Source organism: Sinocyclocheilus anshuiensis, unplaced genomic scaffold (genome assembly GCF_001515605.1).
Source record: "Sinocyclocheilus anshuiensis isolate Anshui unplaced genomic scaffold, SAMN03320099.WGS_v1.1 scaffold93, whole genome shotgun sequence".
NCBI classification, from domain to species: Eukaryota; Metazoa; Chordata; class Actinopteri; order Cypriniformes; family Cyprinidae; genus Sinocyclocheilus; species Sinocyclocheilus anshuiensis.
In genome coordinates, this window is record NW_015539852.1 from 115,515 (window position 1) to 138,467 (window position 22,953).

Genomic DNA, 22,953 nt, shown 5'->3' on the forward strand with positions numbered 1-22,953 from the left:
ACAATAATCCACAAGTAATCCACACGACTCCAGTCCATCAGTTAACGGCGTGTGAAGCAAAAATCTGTGCGTTTGTAATAAACAAATCCATCAAGATGTTTTCAACTTTAAACTGTGGCTTTCGACTAAAATATTAGTCCTGTATACATAATATTGCTTTCGCCAGTAAAAAAACAAAAACAAGTCGTCACGTCTAAATCAGGAGAGAAATATGCACAAATTAAGCACTGTTTACAAGTGAAAACAGTCCAAAACAGCTCTAAAAAATATATGTTGCTAGATTTTGATGTGAGAGGACAACATGCGATGGACTTTTTTTTACTGTAGGAAGGAAGCGTTATTATATATTATGAACTCATATTTTAGCCAGAAGCGATGGTTTAAAGTTGAATCGCTTTAATGATGCATTTGTTTTTTACAAACACGCAGCTTTTAACTTCACAAGATGTTAATTGATGGACAGGAGTCGTGTGGATTACTTGTGGATTATTGTGGTTTATTTTTCAGCTGTTTGGACTCTCATTCTGACAGCACCCATTCACTGCAATTTTTCATTTTTGGGTGAACTGTTCCTTTAAGTACAAAGAACATAGTAAAATATTATCTCATTGGATCACCACAACTTTTTGTAATATTCAGCAATGTCACATACCTTTTTTGTTTTATGTTTTAGAAATCAGAATATCATTGAAAATAACAGCCCAGACAACCTTAGCAACTGCATAGCAACACCAAGCGACAGTCAATGATGCATAGGCAAGTATTACATATTTTCATCTTCAAATGTAAAAATCTAGTAATTATTTTGACATCTAATGTATCTATAAATAAAAATAAACATAAAAGTAGTGATAATTGTATCAAATATGTTCATACAAGGTCATATCTTTGCTTAAACTGTTCCATTTTTCACTTATTTGGTTTCCCTTGTGGTTTATTGTTCTGCTGAATTAACAGTGCTGAAGCCACTAATGATTTTTCAGCATGTTTTCCAAAACATACATGCTCACACACACACGCACACACACACACGCACCCATGCACGCACGCACACACACACACACGTTTACTATCTATCTAAATCTAGCGCTATCTAAATGGGGACATTCCATAGGCGTAATGGTTTTTATACTGTACAAACTGTATATTCTATCACCCTACACCAACCCTACACCTAAACCTACCCCTTACAGGAAACATTCTGCATTTTTACAATAAAAAAAAAATCTTTGTTTACTTTATTTTTATACCAGTTTCACAAATGAGGACATCCCAAAAGGGAGTTTTTTGGAGATTTTGTCAGGTTTAGCTCACTTTTGTCCCCAAAATATGGTTAAGTAGGTACACACACACACACACTATTCTGAGAAAAAAAAAACATGCATAGAAGGAGTATATAATGTAATTTGCTTGTTTTCTATCAATCACTGATGAGTGTTAATCAGGTCTTTGTAAGGTCACAATTGTCTACATTGCATGAATTGAAATGAACACACACACAATAAGAATGCAGCATATGAGAACTGAGCTAAAAATCCTCAGAACTGATCTACTGTAAACTCAACAAACATTTCTGTGGAAAACCCCATGAAATCAAAAGTGGAGTTTTGTGGTTTATAATGCTTGTGAGTTAGCTTTAAGGTTCTACAATATGCAAACAATATTTGGTAGATATACACATTTAATGTTCAGTCTTTAGCTTTTGGCAAAATGGATCAAAAATATCAATGATCATACAGACAAGGGTGTATACAAAACTGTGTACAATAAATCTGCCCCTAAATTTAAACACCAGCTCCCTCCAGCCAGCAATTACTGTACAAACCCAAATCACCATTGGTCAGCAGTGGGCAAATTATAAAAATACTTTTGTAAAGGACTTTCTATAGCTAATTTCAGGGCCATTCAGTCCATATAAACTCCAAATGCTCTGCATATTCAAGCCATTTGAGATCAGGAACTGGCTAATTGGAATTACTACGATTTTGCTTGTCATTTGAAGTGTAACATAAAGCTTACACAATAAAATGTTGAGAATACATACGTAACCGTCTATAAATTATTTATTTGCCAAATGTAATTTTCTGCAAATCTGTGCCAGTTATGAAGGGATCTGCAACAGCTTTGGCTTTGGTGCTCTATTTCTGTGAATCGTCATTATGGTTCTATGTTCTCATTGGTTTGTTGCCATGTGCCATGTTGTTGCCACAAAAAAAGGCTGTCTATGAATTGCTTGCCCAAGTAGAAGAATGTGGTTTTGCTGGCAGATCTCGAAGACCAAAAATCACATTGTATTTGATGCAAATCGAACTCGACTAAATCAAACGACAAAAAGTTTTCTCAAGCAAAGCAAATTTTGAAAGTACCCTGAAAACATAATCTTCCTACATTTTTTTTTTTTTTTTGGTGTAGACAAAGTATGTTGCAATTATATGTTTCTCGGCAACATGCTTGAGCATACTAATCAAAATTAAAATTTCAGGGGATTTTTATAGTTACATTAGTTTTCCACGTGTGTGATGTGCAACGCAATTTATTGATTTTGTCTCTTGCAAACAAAAGTTTATTTTCGACATCTATATTGTTTGAAAATACTGAAACAGCAATGACAATATGTTAGTATGCTTTTGCAGGGTTGTGTTCTTTCTTTTAACCAATGTTTGAGTTACAGACGGCACTCAGACAGACTAAATGTCTTGTTGCGCTGCCATATGTCCTTAAAACATCCTCTCACAGGCCAGCCATATAATGAGACATGGAAGAAGAAATAAAAATGAGTTTCCTCTTGTTTATTAAAGGTCCCTGACCGAGCGGCAGACTAGGTCAGTACTCAAAGCATCATGCTGCAGATAGCCCAAAATTCAAGGCCATGATTCAATGTGATTATATTTTCCACAAAGGCTGCAGAACTGCTGCCTTTTTCCACTGTGTGCTTGAATAGATTTCCTCTCCAAATCTCCAACTCTGAGAGGAAAAGGAGGAGAGGAAGCCTGTGTTGTTTTTGATAGCTGTCTATCCTTTACCTCTTTGTAATTATCTGTCCTTGGTGTGTGTATGTGTGTTTTCTGTACCTGATAACGGTCCATCCTCTGGCTCAATATAATCTGTTCTGACTGGCAGGCTGTCCTGGATTGGGTGTTCCTATTTCCAGACACACAGAGAAACAAGAACACTGTCAATCAATCTGTTTTAAACACATCATTTTAATGTTGTGACCCTGAGTGACATAAAACTCACAGGACTAGATAACAGTCACCTGAAGACAGACTGAAAAATCCTACATTCCTGCTACAATAAGTCAACATGACTCTTTTTCCAGACTTATGACTTGCATGAAAAAATAGCACTATAACTTCCAGAATTAGGAAGGAAACTTGGATTCCAAAGGGACTTGCTGAATAATTTTACATAAATATAATAGAAAACATGTGGGTAAAATTGAAATGACAATCTAAATGCAAGTTTCTACAAGTTCAACATTTCCTGTAGCTCAAACAGTAGAACATGGTGCTAGAAATACCAAGGTCATGGGTTCGATTCCCACTGAATGCATGAGCTGATGGAGTGTATGTTTTGATTACATGTAAAAATAAAGGGTGTTTCTCAGCGATGCCATAGAAGAACCATTTTGGAACTATCCCTTCTCTTCCTACTCTTCCTTTGCAACAACATCTTTTGCCTTACTTTAATATTTGCAGAGGATTGTCAAACACAGGAACGTGTTGTTAACAAAACAAAAACTGGCTCTCAGAAGTTCATACACAAGCCATTGCACACATGCACACACACATTCAAGTTTCCCCTTGTTCAGCATTCTTAGATAATGGAGGTGTGGTTGGATTCATCTGGATTTTCCGCTGAACATCACAAAACATCTTCACACCGATTTATTTTCAAATACATGGTGTCAAACTAAAGTTTATGATAACCTTGCCGTGGTTCATGTTTCCAGAAGTGTTTGCAAGTTAAACATCATATTACTATTGCTCATCATATTTAGTGGTTAATGATTTGAATAGACCTCTAACTGAAAGTGTTAAACTTTAGGACATAGTGATAGAATTAAAAAATCTATATATAACAGGTTAGAAAACCCCATTAATCAGCATTAAAAAGTGACATGAGCCATATTTAGTGACCAAATCATTTGCATCCACCAGTGTTGGGGAAAGTTACTTTTAAAAGTAATGCATTACAATATTGCGTTACTTTCTAAAAAAGTAACTAATTGCATAATTTAGTAACTTCTTATGAAAAGTAATGTTACGTTACTTTTGCGTTACTTTTTCTCATCTGGCCTGAGCTCGCTTGCTTGTTTTTAATTTTAAAAAGTTACATTTTTGGCAAATGTAAAAGCTCTTTCATTCCTTCAGACTGAAGGAAATGCAAATTCATGCTCAAACAAACCTTTCAGCTGCATTGCCATTCTGGATTGCATGAAGAATAGGATGCAGGAGAGGAAAGTTCATCACTCTTCAGCAAGAAAAAAATAAACGTTATGTTTATCTAAAATAATTTTTGCTTATTAGAGTGGTTGAATCGGATCATCGAAGGTCAGCAGCAAAGACATTGGTTAATAAAATGGGATTAAATACAGGATATTTGTGTTATTTAACATTGAGTTTGCATTTCCTTGTTTTTATTCATTTAGAGAAATACTGAATGCATGTTCACATTTAGTCTAGAACTACAGTTAGCATCATGTTTACACAGCGCGCACAATATCTCTGCACTTACTCTTGATTTCTCTCAACACAATGTAACTGCCATTATTTATTTGAAAAAGTAACTCAGTGAAAGTAACTCAACCAACCACCCATAACACCTTAGCACCACTCACATTTTCTTCATATATATATATTCAGTTAGTCTCTTCATGGCTATATTATGTGGCATGGAATATATAGGGCTTGAAAACTTGATAGCTGTAGCATGGTTTTATCTTTGAATCATGTTTCAAGAGTGTGTACATGAGCACACATCATGAACACACATACACATATGCAGCAGTTAGCTCCCGTTGAAAAATGATAGCCCTTTAATGGCATCCATCCCCCCACTTCTCTTTAATTGACCACACACACATTTTCACTGCATTTGAACTCGAGACCGTAACTGACCTATCTTTGTGGGTACCAGGTGTCTCGTACTAACATATTATTTCAACATGAGCACTCTCGTCAGCACTGGCTGCTACTATAACACCATGTGAGAGTGTGTGTGTGTGCCTTTAGAGAGGCCTTATTTAAAATAAAACACAAAGAATGGAAAAAGTCTCTTGGCATGAATCTAAACAGAGTCCCTGACACTGCAGGGGACGTGAAGGACAGGCTGTTCACCTAGAGGTTAAACACAGGGAAGCTCAATCTTCCTCAAGGAGAGACGGGATGCTGGATTTATGGTAAAACACAAAGAATGGAAGAAGTCTCTTGGCATGAATCTAAACAGAGTCCCTGACACTGCAGGGGATGTGAAGGACAGGCTGTTCACCTAGAGGTTAAACACAGGGAAGCTCAATCTTCCTCAAGGAGAGACGGGATGCTGGATTTATGGGCAGTGATGACGGGGTACGAGAAGCATTCAGGGAGCTCTACAATACCCGGAGAGAGCTAACCATTAGCATTCCCATTCATCTCAATGCCATGACGTTCTGGAAATACATGATTTTAAATTTCAGTTTTGGACAGAACACTAGCGACTTTACTTAAGTGTGACGTTAAAGACAGCAGACAGGGGAAAAGTCCATTATTTATAGTCCCAAATCTACACTATCATAATGGAATGTTATGATAGATATGCTACTTAAATATTCTATGACCTTTTATTTGACCTTTTCATGTTTTAATTTTAGATACTAGAAAACTATCCAAGAAGGATTATTCTTAATGTAACCTAAAAGGATAGTTCACCACCACCCCCCCAAAAAAGAAAATTTTGTGATCATTTATTCTCTTTTAATTTGTTTCAAACCTGTATGACTTTGTTTCATTTGCAGAACACACACACCCACACACACACACACACACAAAATGTTTTCACAGAATGCTTTCACAGTGATATGGTTTAATTAGCAAAACATTGCTTTAGCAGCCAGAAACCCGCGCACACACAAGTTTAATAGCATTGCTAATGAGGAGCCTTTAAGTCTTGTTCATGGACTGAGACCTCAATAAATCTCAATAGCAGACTAGGCTAGTCCTAACCTTTACAGTGACTCACAATTACGTTAAACTTAAAAGGCCAAGCCAACTGAAAAGCCTTCATTCTTTTAAACATATCAAACAAGCCTAAAAAATGGTTAGTGGTTATTTAAGGTGATCATCTGATTTAACTCCGATAGATAACGTTAGTTTGGTCATGCAGAACTTTAGCTAAAGTGCAACCAGTTTGACTTGTGTTAAATGACTTGTCTAAACATGCACACTTACTGATAAAGAGCTGAATGAAATCAGTCCATGTCTATTAGCTTTGAGGCATCTGTATTCAGATTTATAGAGTGTGTCCCAATTCATATACTTTTACACTATTTTGTAGTTAAGAGTGTGAAAAGTGTGTTGACTGAAAATTCCAACAAGAAAAAAATACTCTTTCAAATCTGTACTTATTCAACCAAAAAACAAAGCGTGGAATGTTGGACACTCAACTGTTTTCCTTGCATAGTGGAAGGGGAGGGTTATCAGACTCTGATGCTGTATTACAAAATAACCTTCTAAAATGCATACTCTAGACCTGGCTGTCCAAACTCGGTCCTGGAGGGCCGGTGTCCTGCAGAGTTTAGCTTTAACTTGCCTCAACACACCTGACTGGAAGTTTCTATGCCTAGTAAGAGCTTGATTAGCTGGTTCAGGTGTGTTTAATTAGGGTTGGAGCTAAACTCTGCAGGACACCGGCCCTCCAGGACCGAGTTTGGACAACCCTGCTCTAGACAGTAGTGTAGAGTGCATATTATACAAATTCAGTACGTCAGTTGGGACACAACTAAAGCTTTAGCTCTTCTTAGGTAAAGAACCAAAATATTGATGACATCATCTTGCACTACAGAGATTTTTGTCCAAATACTGAATGCAGAATGCCCATCCCCCAACAGTATCTTCAACTGACTAAGTAGCTAGACATGGTCCATTGCAGCGATGTAACTCATCAGAATTGCATACTAGCATACTACTCTTACAATTTCTGTCATATAAACATATTATCTGGCATTAGGTTTGCCATTTTTAATGTAACTTTTAAGAAGAAAATAATTTACCAACCAAACTTCGACAGAAAATACATATGTGATCATCCGGTGATTTCATGGAATTTTTAATGAAACAATTTCAGTCAATGAACATCAGTCTGACCTTACTAGAATCTCAGAAGGAGCTTTAAGTGTTGCAGAAACCAGTTAAGCCAAACTATGGAAGCCAGTTTCCACCACAGAATAAAAAATTCATAGGTAATTGTTGCTTTTTATCTCAGAATGTTGACTTTTTCTTGCAATTGAGAAAAAAAAGTCATCAAGTGCAAAATTAAACTCAGAATTTACTACTTTTTTTTTTTTTTGTAATTCTGAGTTTATAGAAAGTCGGAATTTTGAGTTCATATCTTGCAATTCTGACTTGTGAGAAATAAAGTCCAAATTATGACATAAACTCAAAACTGTTAGAAAAAAGTCAAAATTTTAGATAAAAAGTTGCAATTATACCATGGCAGAAATGGGCTTCCATGCTAAACAAGCTAAAAGTTGAGTGCAAATCCTACTAATAGAGTTCTTACCTTCTGTGGCCTGATGATAGATGGACGGGGAATATGTGGCCATTTTGTGTCCAGAACAGGGCTCCTGTCCTGGGCATCGTCTTCTTCTGAGAGCCCTTCTGAGCTTGGGTAGGAATGAAGTGTGTCCTGGTTCTCTGCATCCGGTTCTTTGGTTTTGGAGTTAGTCCCGTTTGTCTTGGTCTGGATGGAGACGCAGCTAAATGAAGGCTGGCTGTCAGTCCTCACTGGCTTTACTGGACCAGGCTGAGTGAGAACAGTCAGGCCCATGGCAGGATCCGACCCAGTTTTCGAGAGTTCTGGGTCCTGGTATGAAGCGGGGTCAGCAGAAACATCTGGAGGACCACCAAAACAGTTCTGTAGCGCTGAGCATGGGAACCCATGCATCACGCCAGAAGATACAAGCTTTTAGTGTCCAATCAGATGTTGAGGCTCCAGTTTATGGATGAGATCCTGATACACAAATGCATTTCAGGATACCATCACAGTTTGACGGTTTTCCATGGTTTCATGCAAAAAGATCCAAGAAATATTGACCTGCAGAGATGTGCTAATAGACTCAACATGTTATGCAGAGCAAAATAAACAAGTCTAGGTCTAAATAATCTTCTCCATGTATTCATCTGAGAAACTTCTAAACACATCCCTGTCAAATTTTCAACTAAAAACCTGCTGAATGCACTTCAGTCTCCTCCATACTAGTTCTTCCTCTTAACCTGCACTCTCTCGGAGGATGAATGTGAGGCTCGGGCTTTTGCGAGCGATGGGTTCGTGGGGGTGCCCGAGTGTCTGGTTACCTGAGCAGGTACTCCCCCTGCCAAGGGCATGTGGCATTGTCTTTACGCATCCCAGTGTGCCAAGCAGAGGTGTTGGATTTCAGGGACAGTAACTGATAGGCTCTTAGTGAAACTCAATTGTGGCAGGTTAAGGCAAGGGGCAAAAGAGTGAGAAAGCGTTATCAGAGACATCAGAACCGGTCGTTGGACTGAACAAATACAAGAGGGTGAGAAAAAAAAAATTATAATAATAACACGGTCAACTAGTCAGGGGTCACTGAATGTGAAATATTAACATGTTAAGAATATGAATTGTCTATAAAACTAATAAATTTAAGCTAATCTGCTAGCTAGACTAGCACAATACTAGCACAACCTTGTGAAAAAAATACCACTTTAGTATAGTTTTACAGTATGGAAATAATACACATTATTAGAATATACTTAAGTGTGAACTAAAGGTAATGTTTTTGGACCCTTAACTGCAGACAGACCCAATTAAGTAAGATTTACATGCATCTCTATATGTAACTTCATAATTATGTTTATCGTCTTTTAAATAGTGTAGGCCTACTGCTGAATGTACTGACAAGCATTTATGGTCGCCGGAGCCACCGTCTATTAGTTACCCCTTTGGGAGTAAATATAGACTGGTCTGAAAATATGTCCACATTTGACAAGGCAAATATTAGCACTATAGGTCGCCACATAACACAAGGTGGACAAATTGAACAATGCAGAGCCGCTGAAACATTGATGAGCCCTTTTGTTCGAGAATGTAAACAGGACTGCAGTTTCCACTCCACGAGGAGCCGAGGTACCATATGTGCACCAGAGAAACATGAGCTCAGGGAGTCTGAGCGTCTGAATCGTCATGTGAAGTTACTATGACTTAATAACAATGCTTTTATGTGTATTTTAAAGGACAGGCTGTGCAGATGGGTGGAATTTTTCAATGAAAGCCTGGTTATTTAGACCTGCATAATTAAAGAAAACAACAAGCCTGGAGTTATTTTGGTTCGTCTGATGATACGATCCAGTTGTTCAATGGTTAGTTATTATTAGTGCATGGAAAAAAGACACAATTTGAAATTCTAAATACTGCAGTTTATAATGTTGCATATGCAGAATTTATCTAAAAAAAAACTAAAAAAAACCCACAAAAGTAAATAAGCTGAATAAAAATATGCATGGGTTGCAATTAACCTATTTTCTGTGGATACAATAGTATTTCATAACATATTCACATTATTTCATAATAAGCATATGAAGAAAAAAAATGAGGAAAAAGTTGGTATTTAATTTAAATTAAAAGGGATAGTCATCCCACAAATGTAAACTGTCATCATTTCATCCTCATACCATTCCAAAACTGTATTTTTTTCTGTCAAACATAAAAGATATTGTAATAAATAGTTTTCCCCCCTCTCTCCATACAATAGAAGTCAATGGGTATAAACTAACAAGCATTTGGCGCCATCTATGGGTTTTATCCTGTAAATGTAAAATAAAGTAGGTGACTAATTTTTAGGGGAAAATGTAAGAACAAGAGATACCCGGAATTTATACTGTAGGTACGGCAATTTAATGAAACTCAAATGTAAATATTCTAATATTTTGAGATACTGGATTTTTGACTTTCATGAGCTGTAAGCTCTAATCATCAAAGTTAAAACAAAAAAACTTTTGAACTGTTTTACTTTACACGTAATGAATCTAGAATATATGAAAGTTACACTTTTGAAATTAAGTTAGAAGTTAAGAAGTTAGAAGTCAAGTTAAGTTCTAATTTTTTTAGATGCATCTGTATATATATGAAATTGAAATCTGAATTGAGCCTAATAAGATCTCAGTGAACAGCAATTATATGTGTTTAAATTCTGATGAAGTAATTTGATTTAAACATGAACACCAATCAGGTTTCAGCACTCAGTATCTGTAAGTTAGTCAAGTTTGATAAAGCAAACAACAGTCAACCATACGGTAATCATTTTTAATCGTCACTTAAATAAAGAGTCAGCAGATTTTTAACTACAAGTCAAGGTAGTTCCAATGAGACAAACTTAACAAAATAAAAATAAAAAAACTAATTCCAACAAACGAACAAGGGCAGATCAAGTCCTCAACAGAAGTGTTCTTTTTCTTAGAGCAAATGATGCTTCTGTTTGCAACATGAACACAAAAATAGTTTTAGCACAGACGGCAAGAACACAATTTCAGCATGAAATAAAGTACAAATAGCCGAGTCTAATACTACAGATTTATGCTTTTCTAACACATCAAAAGCATGAAGACAGAGGAATATACTGCACCCTTTTAATAAACAGCAGTTTAATGAGCAATAATGCATCCTGGAATAATAATTATTATAATAAAAAAAAAAAACTTTCTGCTATGAAATGATGAAAATGCAGTTTGGCAGAAAGCCTGATGTTAATCAATAGTTTGAGTTTAAATAATTCAAACTGCAATACTATTTACACAGTGGTAATACTGAAAGTACTGACTTATTCAGAACTGAATTATCCCAATCTCTGTTTTTGAGAAACAGATGGACAAATTGGTCAGTTTAAGGAATGTTCTGCGATCAAAATGAGTTAAGCTCTATATGCAGATGCTCTCCAGCATCTGTCACATACTGTTGATTACCACAGACAATGATTCTGACTCGTCCAAAAACATGTTCACAGTAATGCATTTACAATGGGGCAAGGCATTCCTGACGGATTTAAAAGACAAAAATGTGCACTTTTTGCTTTTACTGAAGTGGAACTCTACTGCAGAAATTCTAAAACTTCTTCAGTAAAACAAAATGTACAGATGACCTAAAAACCTTCATCTATGGCAGACCACAAACTACCTCCAATCAATTACCAACAGTTATGAGTAGTGTACAAAAAAAAATGTTTTATATATATATATACACACTGTATATTGAAATATACAAAAGTTTGTGGTCAGTAATTTTTTTTAAAGAACATTATACTTTTTATTCAGCAAGTATGTATTATGTATTTATGTCTTCACTAGTAAAAGTGAAGGTAAAGACATTTATAATGTTAAAAAAAAGTTTTTTCAAATAAATGCTGTTCTTTTGAACTTTCTATCCAACAAAGAATCTTGAAAAAAAAAGTTTCCACAAAAATATTAAGCAGCACAACAGTTAGTCTAATAGTTGTAAATTGTAGTCTAATAATATTTGATAATAATACTCGTCAGTATTTTTCTGTAATAATACTCTTAATTTTTGATGAAATAAATGCAGCTTTAGTGAGCTTAAGAGGCTTTTTGAAAACATTTTAAAAAATCCTACCAACCTCAAACTTTTAAAGTTCTGAAATTAATTTATCCAAATTAATGTGAATTAATTGCTATGACATTTTATATATTTTTTATTTTATAAATTATAATCATTTTGTTATTTAATTACAATTTTTTACCTTTTTTTATTTATTATTTTTATTTATTTTTACGTTTAAATCAGCCAATCAACTTGCGGGCAACTTGGAATCCTTCATTCACCACCAGTCCATTATTGTATTGTAAGTACATTACTGAAAACACATTTTTATTGGTTTACAATATGTCAAGTTGTACTGAACCTGGAACATTTCTTTAATGTTAACACAGTTTCCTCCAATGCACTGGACATAACAGCTGTACAGTACGTCCAGCTCTCCTGTAGATGCCAAACCAAATAAAGGCATAAGAAGATGGAAAACATCACTACTTCAAATATTATGACTGGACCCTAAAGTATAAGACAATACTGTGTAGGGCTCAATACTGTATTATGAAGGTAAATGCTTGATGGCTATTAAACTGAGATAAAATATCAGAGCCATGAGTGAATGGGAAGAAGATGCACTGAGAAATAAAACATAACAAAAACAAAACAAAAACTTTTTGTAGATCATTGAGATTAATTTAAGGTATCAAAAGCAGTTCAGCGTTCAGTGATGAGAATCTACAAGAGCCAGTGCAGGGTATAAAATTATTCAAATGTGAAGGCAGTGTACACAGCAAAAAAAAACAACACAATGTGAAAATCACACGCACAACAGTAGACCACAGGAATGTGTGGCAGCCATATTTTAGCTTTGTTATCCCGGTCTGTATAGAGCAGTTGCTACCAAATTATAAAGTCGCCTGTAAAGAAGGTAAAAAACATCGTTCTTCAGTCTCAGGACGCTGCTTATGTTTTGAACAACGAGGGAAAACCAAACAGGAACATGGGAATAAAGGATAATCATCTACTCTTCCTGTCCTAATGCTCTCTGCCACCAGGTGGCAGCAGAGGCTACATGATTTTGAGGTCCTCTCAAAAAAGCCACTTCCATGGGAAGTACAGTGCAGTGTAGTGCAGTTTTTGCCTGATGGAGCTGGAGGGGGCAGGTCTCAGCTGTGATAGCTGGGTACCGCTGCCTGTTTCTGGGAGAGACGCATCAGTTCCTCTCGGATGGCTTTGATGAGCGAGGCGGAAGAGTGGTTGGGAGGGGAAGGCTCCTCCAGGGGAGCAGAGGGAGCGTAGCCCAGGCCGAGAATGTCTAGGTGGGCAGGAGCAGCAGATGGCTCCTTCAGGCCATTCCTGGAGGTCTGGAATACAGAGATGGAGGTGTAGTCAAGAGAGCCAAGAACCTAAACAAAAAATTAAGGAAGGAAGGAAGAAATGAGGGAAAGTTTTTTTTTTTTTAAGTTTAAAGAGTTTAAAAGACTCTTAAAGTAAAGTTAGAAAATGCCTCTTACTGAGGCAGAAAAGAGTGAGAATAGCTATGGAAGTAGGACATTTTATACACTTTTTATGTAACATTTCTTCCCCAAAGCCTGTTTATAATGTTTGTCAAGATTTCTTTTACCAAAAGGCCATGCATGATATATTTTTCAGCTTTGTGTTTTATAATTCTTTGATTGTTATAGTTTTATGTTACATTCATCTTTACGATAAAGTTTTTTTTTTTAAGAGATGTTTAACTTTATTTTCAGTCTAATAACAGATAAAAGCCACTATTTATAATCATAATTAATGTAATGTTAATTAAAATTGCAGTATTTTTTTATTAAATTATTTTGTTTCTATGTGGATGTTGTGATGGACATTTATATTTTATAGACAGTATACATATTGAAGGGTTTCCCAAACTGGGGGTTCGTGAATTGATTGGAAGCTGATAATTAATTAATTAAAAAAAAAGTCAAATTAAAATTAATAATCAAAAAAATCACATACTAAAAAGTTAACATACTGTTTACATGCAGATCATGTAAGAATATTAACGAACATCAGAGAACAATTAACATGTGAATATTGAAATATTAACTTAAAATCTGAGGAGGTACTTCAAGTAAATATTTGAGGTCAAAGGGGGCTAACAAAAAAAAATTGGGAATCCCTGGTACAGAAAGAGTATATGGCTAATTAAATCAAATCACTATTAAATTTCTATATACTTATTTGGTAAGTAGTTGTGTAATAAGTGGTAAAACTGATTATGACCATCAGAATGTTCTCATGATTGTTATGTTGATACTTTTTCAAATTTTAAATATTCAAATTTTGCTTAACTTCAAGAAATATTCTATATGGACTGAGGATGGAGCTTCATGTTCACAATATATGAGTCTAAACACCATTTCAAAAAATGATTTGTTCCCTTAAAATCCAAGTAGGAGAGTATTTGAGACTTACAGGCTCTCTGCTGTTAGCGAGCTTGTTGTCGTCCTCATGATACGGGCTCCAGTTTAACCCACCAGGCTGCCGGCTGTCACCTACACGACCTGTCAGACCAGCGTGGGTTAAATGATGTAGCTGGGCACCTGTGAACCGACATGTATGTTGCATAAAGTATACTTGATATTGCAACATATTGTGTATAGTATACTTTATATTGCGGCATATAAGCCTTTAAGCTCTTACCTGTAGTCCCACCTACAGGCCGTGGCCTGGCAGAGGAGGGCAATTCATCTGTGTTTCCCCTTCGACCAGCGTAAAGCGACTCCGGCTGTAGCTGTTCAACAGGAAGGGCCTCTCCTGATGGGATGTAGCCGGACCCTAAACCCTGTCTGTAGAGATACAAAGACATCAGACCCCAGCTATTAGCAAACCACACTGTACTCTAATAAAAAGTGACTTGATTTCTCACATTACATCCATTAAAGCTGTAAAGACTACAAGTGAAGGCTGTAATGTGATTGGCAGCGTCATTCGCAGTTCCCAAAGATCACACAAACCTTCCTGATCAGACTTAATGTACTCACCGATGTAGTAAACCTTGCACACTGGAAGGTGGCAGACCTAATTCAGCATATCTCTGAAAGAATACACACAAACATGCTGTCATTGAGCTTTAAACATGTTGATAATTCTTGCACATCCACTGCACTTCAATGCATAAAAGGCTTATTTTAATACACTGCTAAGTCTGAAACACATTAGCAGCTGTATGTGCCACCACAACCGAAGCTTCTCTATCTATCAGCCTAAATAAACCCTGTGACCCAGAAAACAGAAGAGCTTTTAAATAGCTGAGCTGGAAATGCCATCTTAAGGACAGCACACCATTCCCTGCTCCATCTTGACTCTTAAATCAACCTTTGAGTTATTAGACAGTTCATATTTTGGCCTTTGCAATCCCCTCTTTTCCCTTCCATGAAAAAGCCTCAATCTGACAGAAATACATCATTCAGGACACAGTGTTGACAGATGAGGCTTCCATTCTGGGTAGTTTATTCTCAATCCGTGGAAAACCCCAACTCTGTGTTCTTCTGATGAGATTCCAGTGCATCCAGTTTGCTTTAAATCACTCCAGTACGGTTTAACACACATCGAAACACATTCATAATAAAATCAACAAATTAGCTGATTGAATCAAACCCCCATAACCAGAAATCACAAGTACACTTAGTCACTGCATCTGCAAGAAAATATGGATTTAGACATGCTTTATACATTCTTAAATGTGACCCTGGACCACAAAACCAGTCTTAAGTCGCTGGGGTATATTTGTAGCAATAGCTGCACCCTCAGATTCTAGATTTTCGAATAGTTGTATCTTGGCCAAATATTGTCCTATCATAACAGACCATACATCAATGGAAAGCTTATTTATTCAGCTTTCAGAGGATGTATAAATCTAAATTTACCCTTATGACTGGTTTTAGGGTCCAGGGTCACAAATGTTAATGTGTAAATATGGACGGTCATATGTTGATATGCTTGTGGTTGTGATATCAGAGATTTTTTTAATGATATTGGATATTTAATTGTAAATGCTCATTTACAGTATTTTTAGATTACCTTTGCTGTCCTGCACATTCTATATTTACTTTAATTTAATCTTTAAAACCACAAATAATTTAATAACACCGTTATAAGTACCCTGATTAAGCAAAAGTACTACTCATAATGTACATTACAATGCTGTTATCCCAAAATAAATAATTTCAAATGTATTCATTATTTTATTTTTAATTTAGAAACAAAAGCAAATTTGCAGCTTAGAGTTCACCAAATTTTGGTATGCAATGGAAGACAAAGCTATTGTCCTATCATAACAGACCATACATCAATGGAAAGCTTATTTATTCAGCTTTCAGAGGATGTATAAATCTAAATTTACCCTTATGACTGGTTTTAGGGTCCAGGGTCACAAATGTTAATGTGTAAATATGGACGGTCATATGTTGATATGCTTGTGGTTGTGATATCAGAGATTTTTTTAATGATATTGGATATTTAATTGTAAATGCTCATTTACAGTATTTTTAGATTACCTTTGCTGTCCTGCACATTCTATATTTACTTTAATTTAATCTTTAAAACCACAAATAATTTAATAACACCGTTATAAGTGCCCTGATTAAGCAAAAGTACTATTCATAATGTACATTACAATGCTGTTATCCCAAAATAAATAATTTCAAATGTATTAATTCTTTTATTTTTAATTTAGAAACAAAAGCAAATTTGCAGCTTAGAGTTCACCAAATTTTGGTATGCAATGGAAGACAAAGCTTCTGAATGGAAGTGAATGGAGCGTGACGTCTAGATTAACCCCAGGTTTAGACAAGGGGAAATCATTTAAGTGCTGGACTGTATAAAGAAAATAGTAATACATCAGATTTCATCATGTGCTTTTTAATCACATGAATGTGGATCATCTAGTGGTTTTTCCAGACAGGATGTGTTCTGGAAAATCATACATCTATTCGCTTAGAAAAGTAATAATAGCATCTCTCCTTAACAAACCGCACAATTTAAGGCACCATTCACAATTGCATAGAACGATTTATGAGCCAAAGGCTTAGCATTAACAATTTGTTCAAATCTCTATACCCAAGCATAGCAGATTTTTCTTACCCCTGTGTAAGGATTCAAGGGCAGGTATCCTGGGCCCCAGGGCCGCGGTCCACGGGATGGTGGGCTGGAGGCAGGTGGGGGTCCAGGGTTAAGCCCGACACCAGGCAGAGTGATGCCAGCTGTGCTGCCCTGAGACGAAGGAGACACGAGGGCAAAGGCATCATCCAGTAGAGAGTGCATTTGCTGCCGGGCCTCCTCTATAGATGGCTGAGGGGACAGGTATGGGGGTGGTGGAGGAGGGTGGCCAGGAGGAGGAGAAATCGGACCATGGAACACATCATCCATCGGGGACGGACTACGATGCTCGGGACCCTGGTCTGGGTCCGACTGCAAAATAAAAACAGATATTTATGCTCAATAAGGCTGAACAAGTAAATCACTTGTTCAAAAATAGAGTAAAAAACAGTAAGTAGGGTTGGGTACCGAACTCAGTACTTTTAAGGGTACCGACCAAATTGCGTCGGTACTACCGAGTACCGATTCACGTTAAATCAATCGGTGCCAAATTTCGGTACCCGAGAACGCATCTGGGCGCATACGCTACAGAGAGAGAAAGAGAGACCCTGTGACGTGAGGTGACCCCTGCAACTCGTTCAAACAACACACAGGGCAAGCCGAAATGTTCTGAAGTGTGGTTACATTTCTAGAAAAGCGGACGGGATTGCGGAGTCCATTCATAAAAACGTAATTTACTCTATAGCGTGGAATGCCACGGAATTCGTAAATTTTTGGACGAATAAATCAAAAGTAGCCACTGCCACTTAATTCTAATCGCGATATGAACTAGTGTTTGTGAATATTAAAATGCAAAAAGACGGTTTAAATATGAATCCTGCATGTTCCGCTTGCCTCTGTATGTATGAATGGCGGAAATGCGGTTTTGTTTACTACACAAATACTGAAGCATGCGTGATGCTCTCGCGGTGATTTCCGGCCTCTGGGTCTCACTATATGACGGCATGAACACAAAAACTTAATCTCCAGAGCTGCTGTGAGAGTCACTTCGTGAGAATTTTACATTTCATTTGAGAAAACTAGTATCATCATACTGTATACACACAGAAACTTCATGGCAACCTGTCAAAATAAAAGTACGGTTTAACATGTAACAAATATATTACTCTTGTATTACTTTTGTACAGTATAATGTACATCTTTAAATATTCCATTTTCTATCAAATTTAAATAAAACAATTAAATGATAAAAATAAATATTACAACCAGATTAATCACTTAATTGTAGAAAAAGACACAATTATTAGCCTATTAAAAAATGTTTTAAAGGAATATTCACACAATTTTTCTTCCATGTATTAATTTCAACAGTAAACCTCAGTTTGTTTGACAAAAAATAAAAGGGTTTAATTTTCATTTGATTTAAAATAAATGTTTATAAATAAATGTTAAATGTTAATAAATGTTCAAATGAAGGTTTAATGCCTTCATTTGATTTTCAGAAAAATTAAAACAAGAATTTCTGGGGAAAAAGAAAAAGTTTGTAGGGCCCTATTGTTCAAAATGTTGAAATTGAGACTTTTGGACTTATTTTTTCACTGAAATAAATGTGTTTGTAATTACACAGAGAGTAAAGTACCGAAAAAAGGTACCGTTGGGTACCGGCACCGAAATTCAGGTACCGATACCGGTACCGTACTGGTTAAAATGTGAACGGTACCCAACCCTAACAGTAAGATTATGAAACATTATTACAATTTTAGGTAACTGGTTTCTACCTAAATATATTTTACAATGTAATTTACTTCTGTGATGGCAAAGCTGAATTTTCAGCAGTCTTCAGTGTCACATGATCCGTCAGAAATCATTCTAATGTGCTAATTTAATGCTGAAGAACCATTTCTTATTATTATCAGTTGAAAAACACTGTGGAAAGTGATTTTTAAAGGATTATTTGATGAATATAAATTTTAAAAGCATTCATCAAAAATATAATTATTTTCTAACATAAATCTTTACTGTCACTTTTGAACAAATTAAAGCATCTTTGCTGAATAAAAGTATTAACTTCTTAAAAACCTTACTGACCCCAAACTTTATAACGGTAGTGTAATTAAATTATATCAAACTAATATTATACATTATTTTCTCAAAAAATGTAGGAAATTAGCACCTGCTATTTCACTACATGGAGCTGATTACAAAATGTTTTGAATTACAAACATATGGAAAGAATGGGAATAAACTGCATGGAGTTGATTACACAGTCACATGCAGAGGTACAGTGCAGCACGAGAGAAAAACAGACACTGACCACATATGCAATGTTATTGACTCCTGGGTATTTCCTGTATGTCCCATCACTGTCTGTCGTTATGAGTCTATCTCGGTCAGCATCCGTCAGATCACCGTTCAGCTGTTGTTTCCTTCTCTGTTTAGGAGAACGCTTCCCTCTGTTGCTGCAAATCACACACAAATACTTTTGAGTGAGCATTTGGCCTTTAAATATTCAAGTTATAGCTTTAAAGTATAGCTTTCTTCCCCCATGGAACAGTTCTAGAACATCACAGTATGATAATTAAGATGTTCATTTAGATACATTTTTGCATTTGGGCATGATTTTGTGTAGAAAATTCAGATTTGGTGAGAACTGGCCCTAACTCTGTGTTCAGGATTAGTCTAATTATCAGTCGCAGGCCCTTTTTACCTTTTCTTGGGCTCGGTGTACAGTGAGGGCATGTGAATATCTGGATCAAGTATCTTGTCAATCTGCATCTGGGCCTTCTGGTAGATTCGGTCCTGTTCTTTGGGGTCGCCTAGACCATCGATGAGATCATCCATAGCAGGAAAGTCATAATGGCCTTTCCTTTTGGCCCTCAGGCGGATCTTATTGCGATGGTGCTCGATTTCAGACTTGTGCCTTAAAGCCACCTGGATCTGGAAGAGAAAGAACAGTCAATGATCTTGGAGTCAATGAGAATTATTGGTGATGGAGCTTTTAGACGCTGACCTTGAAGTTTTAAATGGGTCCCTAAGGAGAAGCCATATGAAATGCAGTGGGATTAGATATGTGGGTTGTAAAGGATACCTCTTTGTTGAGCTTGGCGTTCTCTGCTGCTCTGTCATTGGCTGTAGGGCTGGGTAAAGGCAGGGCTGGCATCGGCTGCATGGCGATGAGCTGGATTTTATTAGGGGGGCGTTTAGGGCCATCCGTTGGGCGGGACATTCGGTCCACATGCTCAAAAATGGAAGCTGAAGATAAAGGCTCATCCATGCCATTCATTGGGGGTGGACCTATAAGGAATATGAGAAAGTGTCAGACTGTGCAAATGACTGTTCAGAAGTTTGGGGTCAGTCATTTTTCAAAAATACTTTAATACTTCTATTCAGCAATTAATAATGTTACAAAAGATTCCCATTTCAAATAAATTCTGTATTTTGGTTTCCACAACAGCACAATTATTTTCAACATTGAAAACTAAATGAGCACTAAATCAGCATATTAGAATGATTTCAGAAAAATCATGTGACAATGAAGACTGGAGTAATGATGCTGAATATTCAGCTTTGCCATCACAGAAATAAATTACATTTTAAAGTATATTAAAATTAAAAATGGTTAATAATATTTTAAAATATTACTGCCTTGGGGAGCATAAGTGACTTACAGTATACACTATCATTGTATTTCTACTGTTTATAAGTATTATTTGTTAAATTACTTTGTATAATGGCCCCAAAAATAATCGGAATATAATCAATTGTATTAATTTCATTGCACAGACAAATAATACTGGCATCAACAAATCATTTTTTGCTTTTATATTATAATTTTTTTCCCTGAAATACTTTGTTTGAAAAGTATTTGTGCCATTCATCCTTAAAATAAATGCCATTTATTCATCATTATCAATCTTTATTCATTAAAGTTTTTTTTTTTTAAATAATGCAATGAAATTCATACATGACGCTGTCATGGACAATTCATAAACATATCTCATATGTTCTACACCATTAAAATAAAGCCAGCCTCATATGTGCTGACAACGAACAAAGAAAGCGTGTAAAAAATCTGAATATCTTCTTTCAAATATCATTTCACACCAGATGGGGGCAGCGTCTTACTGATTCTAAAAAAACCTCATTTTAAATAAAATGTGAAAGAGCTGGAGGACCATACATTGCTTTAAAAAAAATGCAGCAGGATGACGTTCAAGACAAATATGAACAAGAAAAATAAGAACTATGAAATCTAATGCTACTGTACAAATCAGCACCACTCTTACCAATTCTATTCTTCCCTGTGAGCCAGTAACACATGAATGAGCGGATGGAGGGAGTGTAAAAGAGAGAGAGAAAAGTTAAATGATGGCTGATGTGATTTATTGAGATGGAATATAGCATAAGTTGTATGTAAAAGCATGTTTGAGTGGAATGCTGGGTAAGAAAGTATTTTATCTTGGAAAACACTGTTATCACTGGAACGTAATCATGAGAAGAGGAGGATGAAAAGGATTTTCTTAAGGGAAGGGCGTTGAAAGGGAACAGCCATCAGACAGGGAGAGAGAGAGAGAGAGAGAGAGAGAGAGAATGTGAGGTGCTACGACTGAATTCCATGTCATTTCTTGGCTAGTCAGACTGTAGCCTATTTAGTCTGGTAAAGCAGAAATGAATGTTGAGAGAGGGTCATCGCCACAGGCACTGTTTGACAAGAGAGGAACACAGAGAGAGAGAGAGAAAGGCAAAGAGAGCAAGAGAGTGGAAAAAAACCCCAAGCAGCCAAGAGTAAAGACGAGTGTTAGTCATTCTTCACAAAGGAGGCAGGATGAATGAGGCTGGGCTGACTAGAGAGGAAATCAAGAGGAAGAGCCACAAATCTTCAGCTGAAAGACACAGGTTTTATTACTTTCTCCTCTCTGTACATCTTTCATTGCATGTTCTTCTTCCACTGGCTATTATGTAGAACTAGGACTGCCACTTAATAAAACCAAGGCAAGGCAAATCATTTGCCTTTCTTGGCAGTCAACAAGCAAAAAACTAAACAAAACAAAAGGGGTGTGTCTTAACATTCAGTCAAAATTTCATTGATTGGCCCCACATGCAATCTGTCCAAATACATTTTGTTAAATAAAAAGAAATTAAGAAATGGATTAAGAAAAGCATTTTAGTCATTAAATATAAAAGTTACATATTTATTTTATTGCAATGTAATTTCAGTATTAACAATATATTATAACAGTATTTATTCATATTTTTAATTAACCTTTATTTTTACACCTTTTGTTTTCATTTCAAGTTTTGTTTTAGTAATTTGTCATTTGAATTAATTAAAAAATATTTCTATTAATTAATTAATTAATATTTCTAATAATTTCTATTAATTTTCATGTTAGTACTTCAACTTCAACTTATTTTAATTTGTTGCCAAGGCAACACTTCTAATTTTTGTTTAACGTTTTCATCTAATGTTTATATTTAATTTTACTTCATCTTTATTTCAATTAACAAAAAAATATTGTGTACAGGGTTCGTACACATTTTTACCAATATATTTCCATGACTTTTCCATGACTTTTGAGACAATATTCATGACCTAAATGTTCCATTATTTTACAATAATAAAAATCTGTTCAAATTATCATAGCATATGTTAACTAAAATGAATGACTATTAATGCTACTCGTTTGCTTTCTTGTTTTAGTAATAAGTACAAGCTGCAACTGTACCAGACGTTACTCCACATTTCACATATCACATCACTGAATATTATCATTTATTTAACTGTGTGGCCAGGATGGCCATTTTGGTGTCCTTTTGTGTGTATTTTTGCTGCTTAAATGCAACAAGCTGCGCTTTAGAGCCCTGCATTTCAGCCCGAGCCCAACGGCCCCAACTTATTTATGGCTTCGGGACAATTTTCACGTCATAGCTCAGACACGGGTAATTACCATGAGGAATGCCCCAGGGGAAATAGAATATTATTCGCAGGGTTTCGGTTCATTTTTGTGAAGCGCTCCTGCTCAAGACCGAGACAGCAGAAAGCGTATCCTGTTTGTTTTCTAAACAAGCACAACGTATGCTGATATTGTGAGTGCACACAAATAAAAGTAG

General features: G+C 36.0%; 2 protein-coding genes across 2 annotated transcripts in view; both read right to left on the reverse strand.

Moving 5' to 3' along the window:
* LOC107684683 (uncharacterized) overlaps positions 1-8,160 on the reverse strand; it is a 34,907-nt gene extending 26,747 nt beyond the window's left edge. Inside the window, exons 1-2 of the mRNA XM_016481007.1 lie at positions 7,759-8,160; positions 3,072-3,141 (exon numbers count right to left, since the gene is read on the reverse strand). Coding sequence (XP_016336493.1) covers positions 3,072-3,141; positions 7,759-8,142 — 454 coding nt within the window. The 5' untranslated portion in view covers positions 8,143-8,160. The remainder of the gene's footprint in view (positions 1-3,071; positions 3,142-7,758) is intronic.
* Positions 8,161-12,023: 3,863 nt separating this feature from the next.
* The window catches only part of LOC107684677 (UPF0606 protein KIAA1549-like), a 56,534-nt gene continuing 45,604 nt past the window's right edge, over positions 12,024-22,953 (reverse strand). Inside the window, exons 13-21 of the mRNA XM_016481002.1 lie at positions 21,129-21,361; positions 19,931-20,136; positions 19,550-19,779; positions 19,157-19,301; positions 16,888-17,214; positions 14,787-14,839; positions 14,446-14,591; positions 14,218-14,345; positions 12,024-13,169 (exon numbers count right to left, since the gene is read on the reverse strand). Coding sequence (XP_016336488.1) covers positions 12,930-13,169; positions 14,218-14,345; positions 14,446-14,591; positions 14,787-14,839; positions 16,888-17,214; positions 19,157-19,301; positions 19,550-19,779; positions 19,931-20,136; positions 21,129-21,361 — 1,708 coding nt within the window. The 3' untranslated portion in view covers positions 12,024-12,929. The remainder of the gene's footprint in view (positions 13,170-14,217; positions 14,346-14,445; positions 14,592-14,786; positions 14,840-16,887; positions 17,215-19,156; positions 19,302-19,549; positions 19,780-19,930; positions 20,137-21,128; positions 21,362-22,953) is intronic.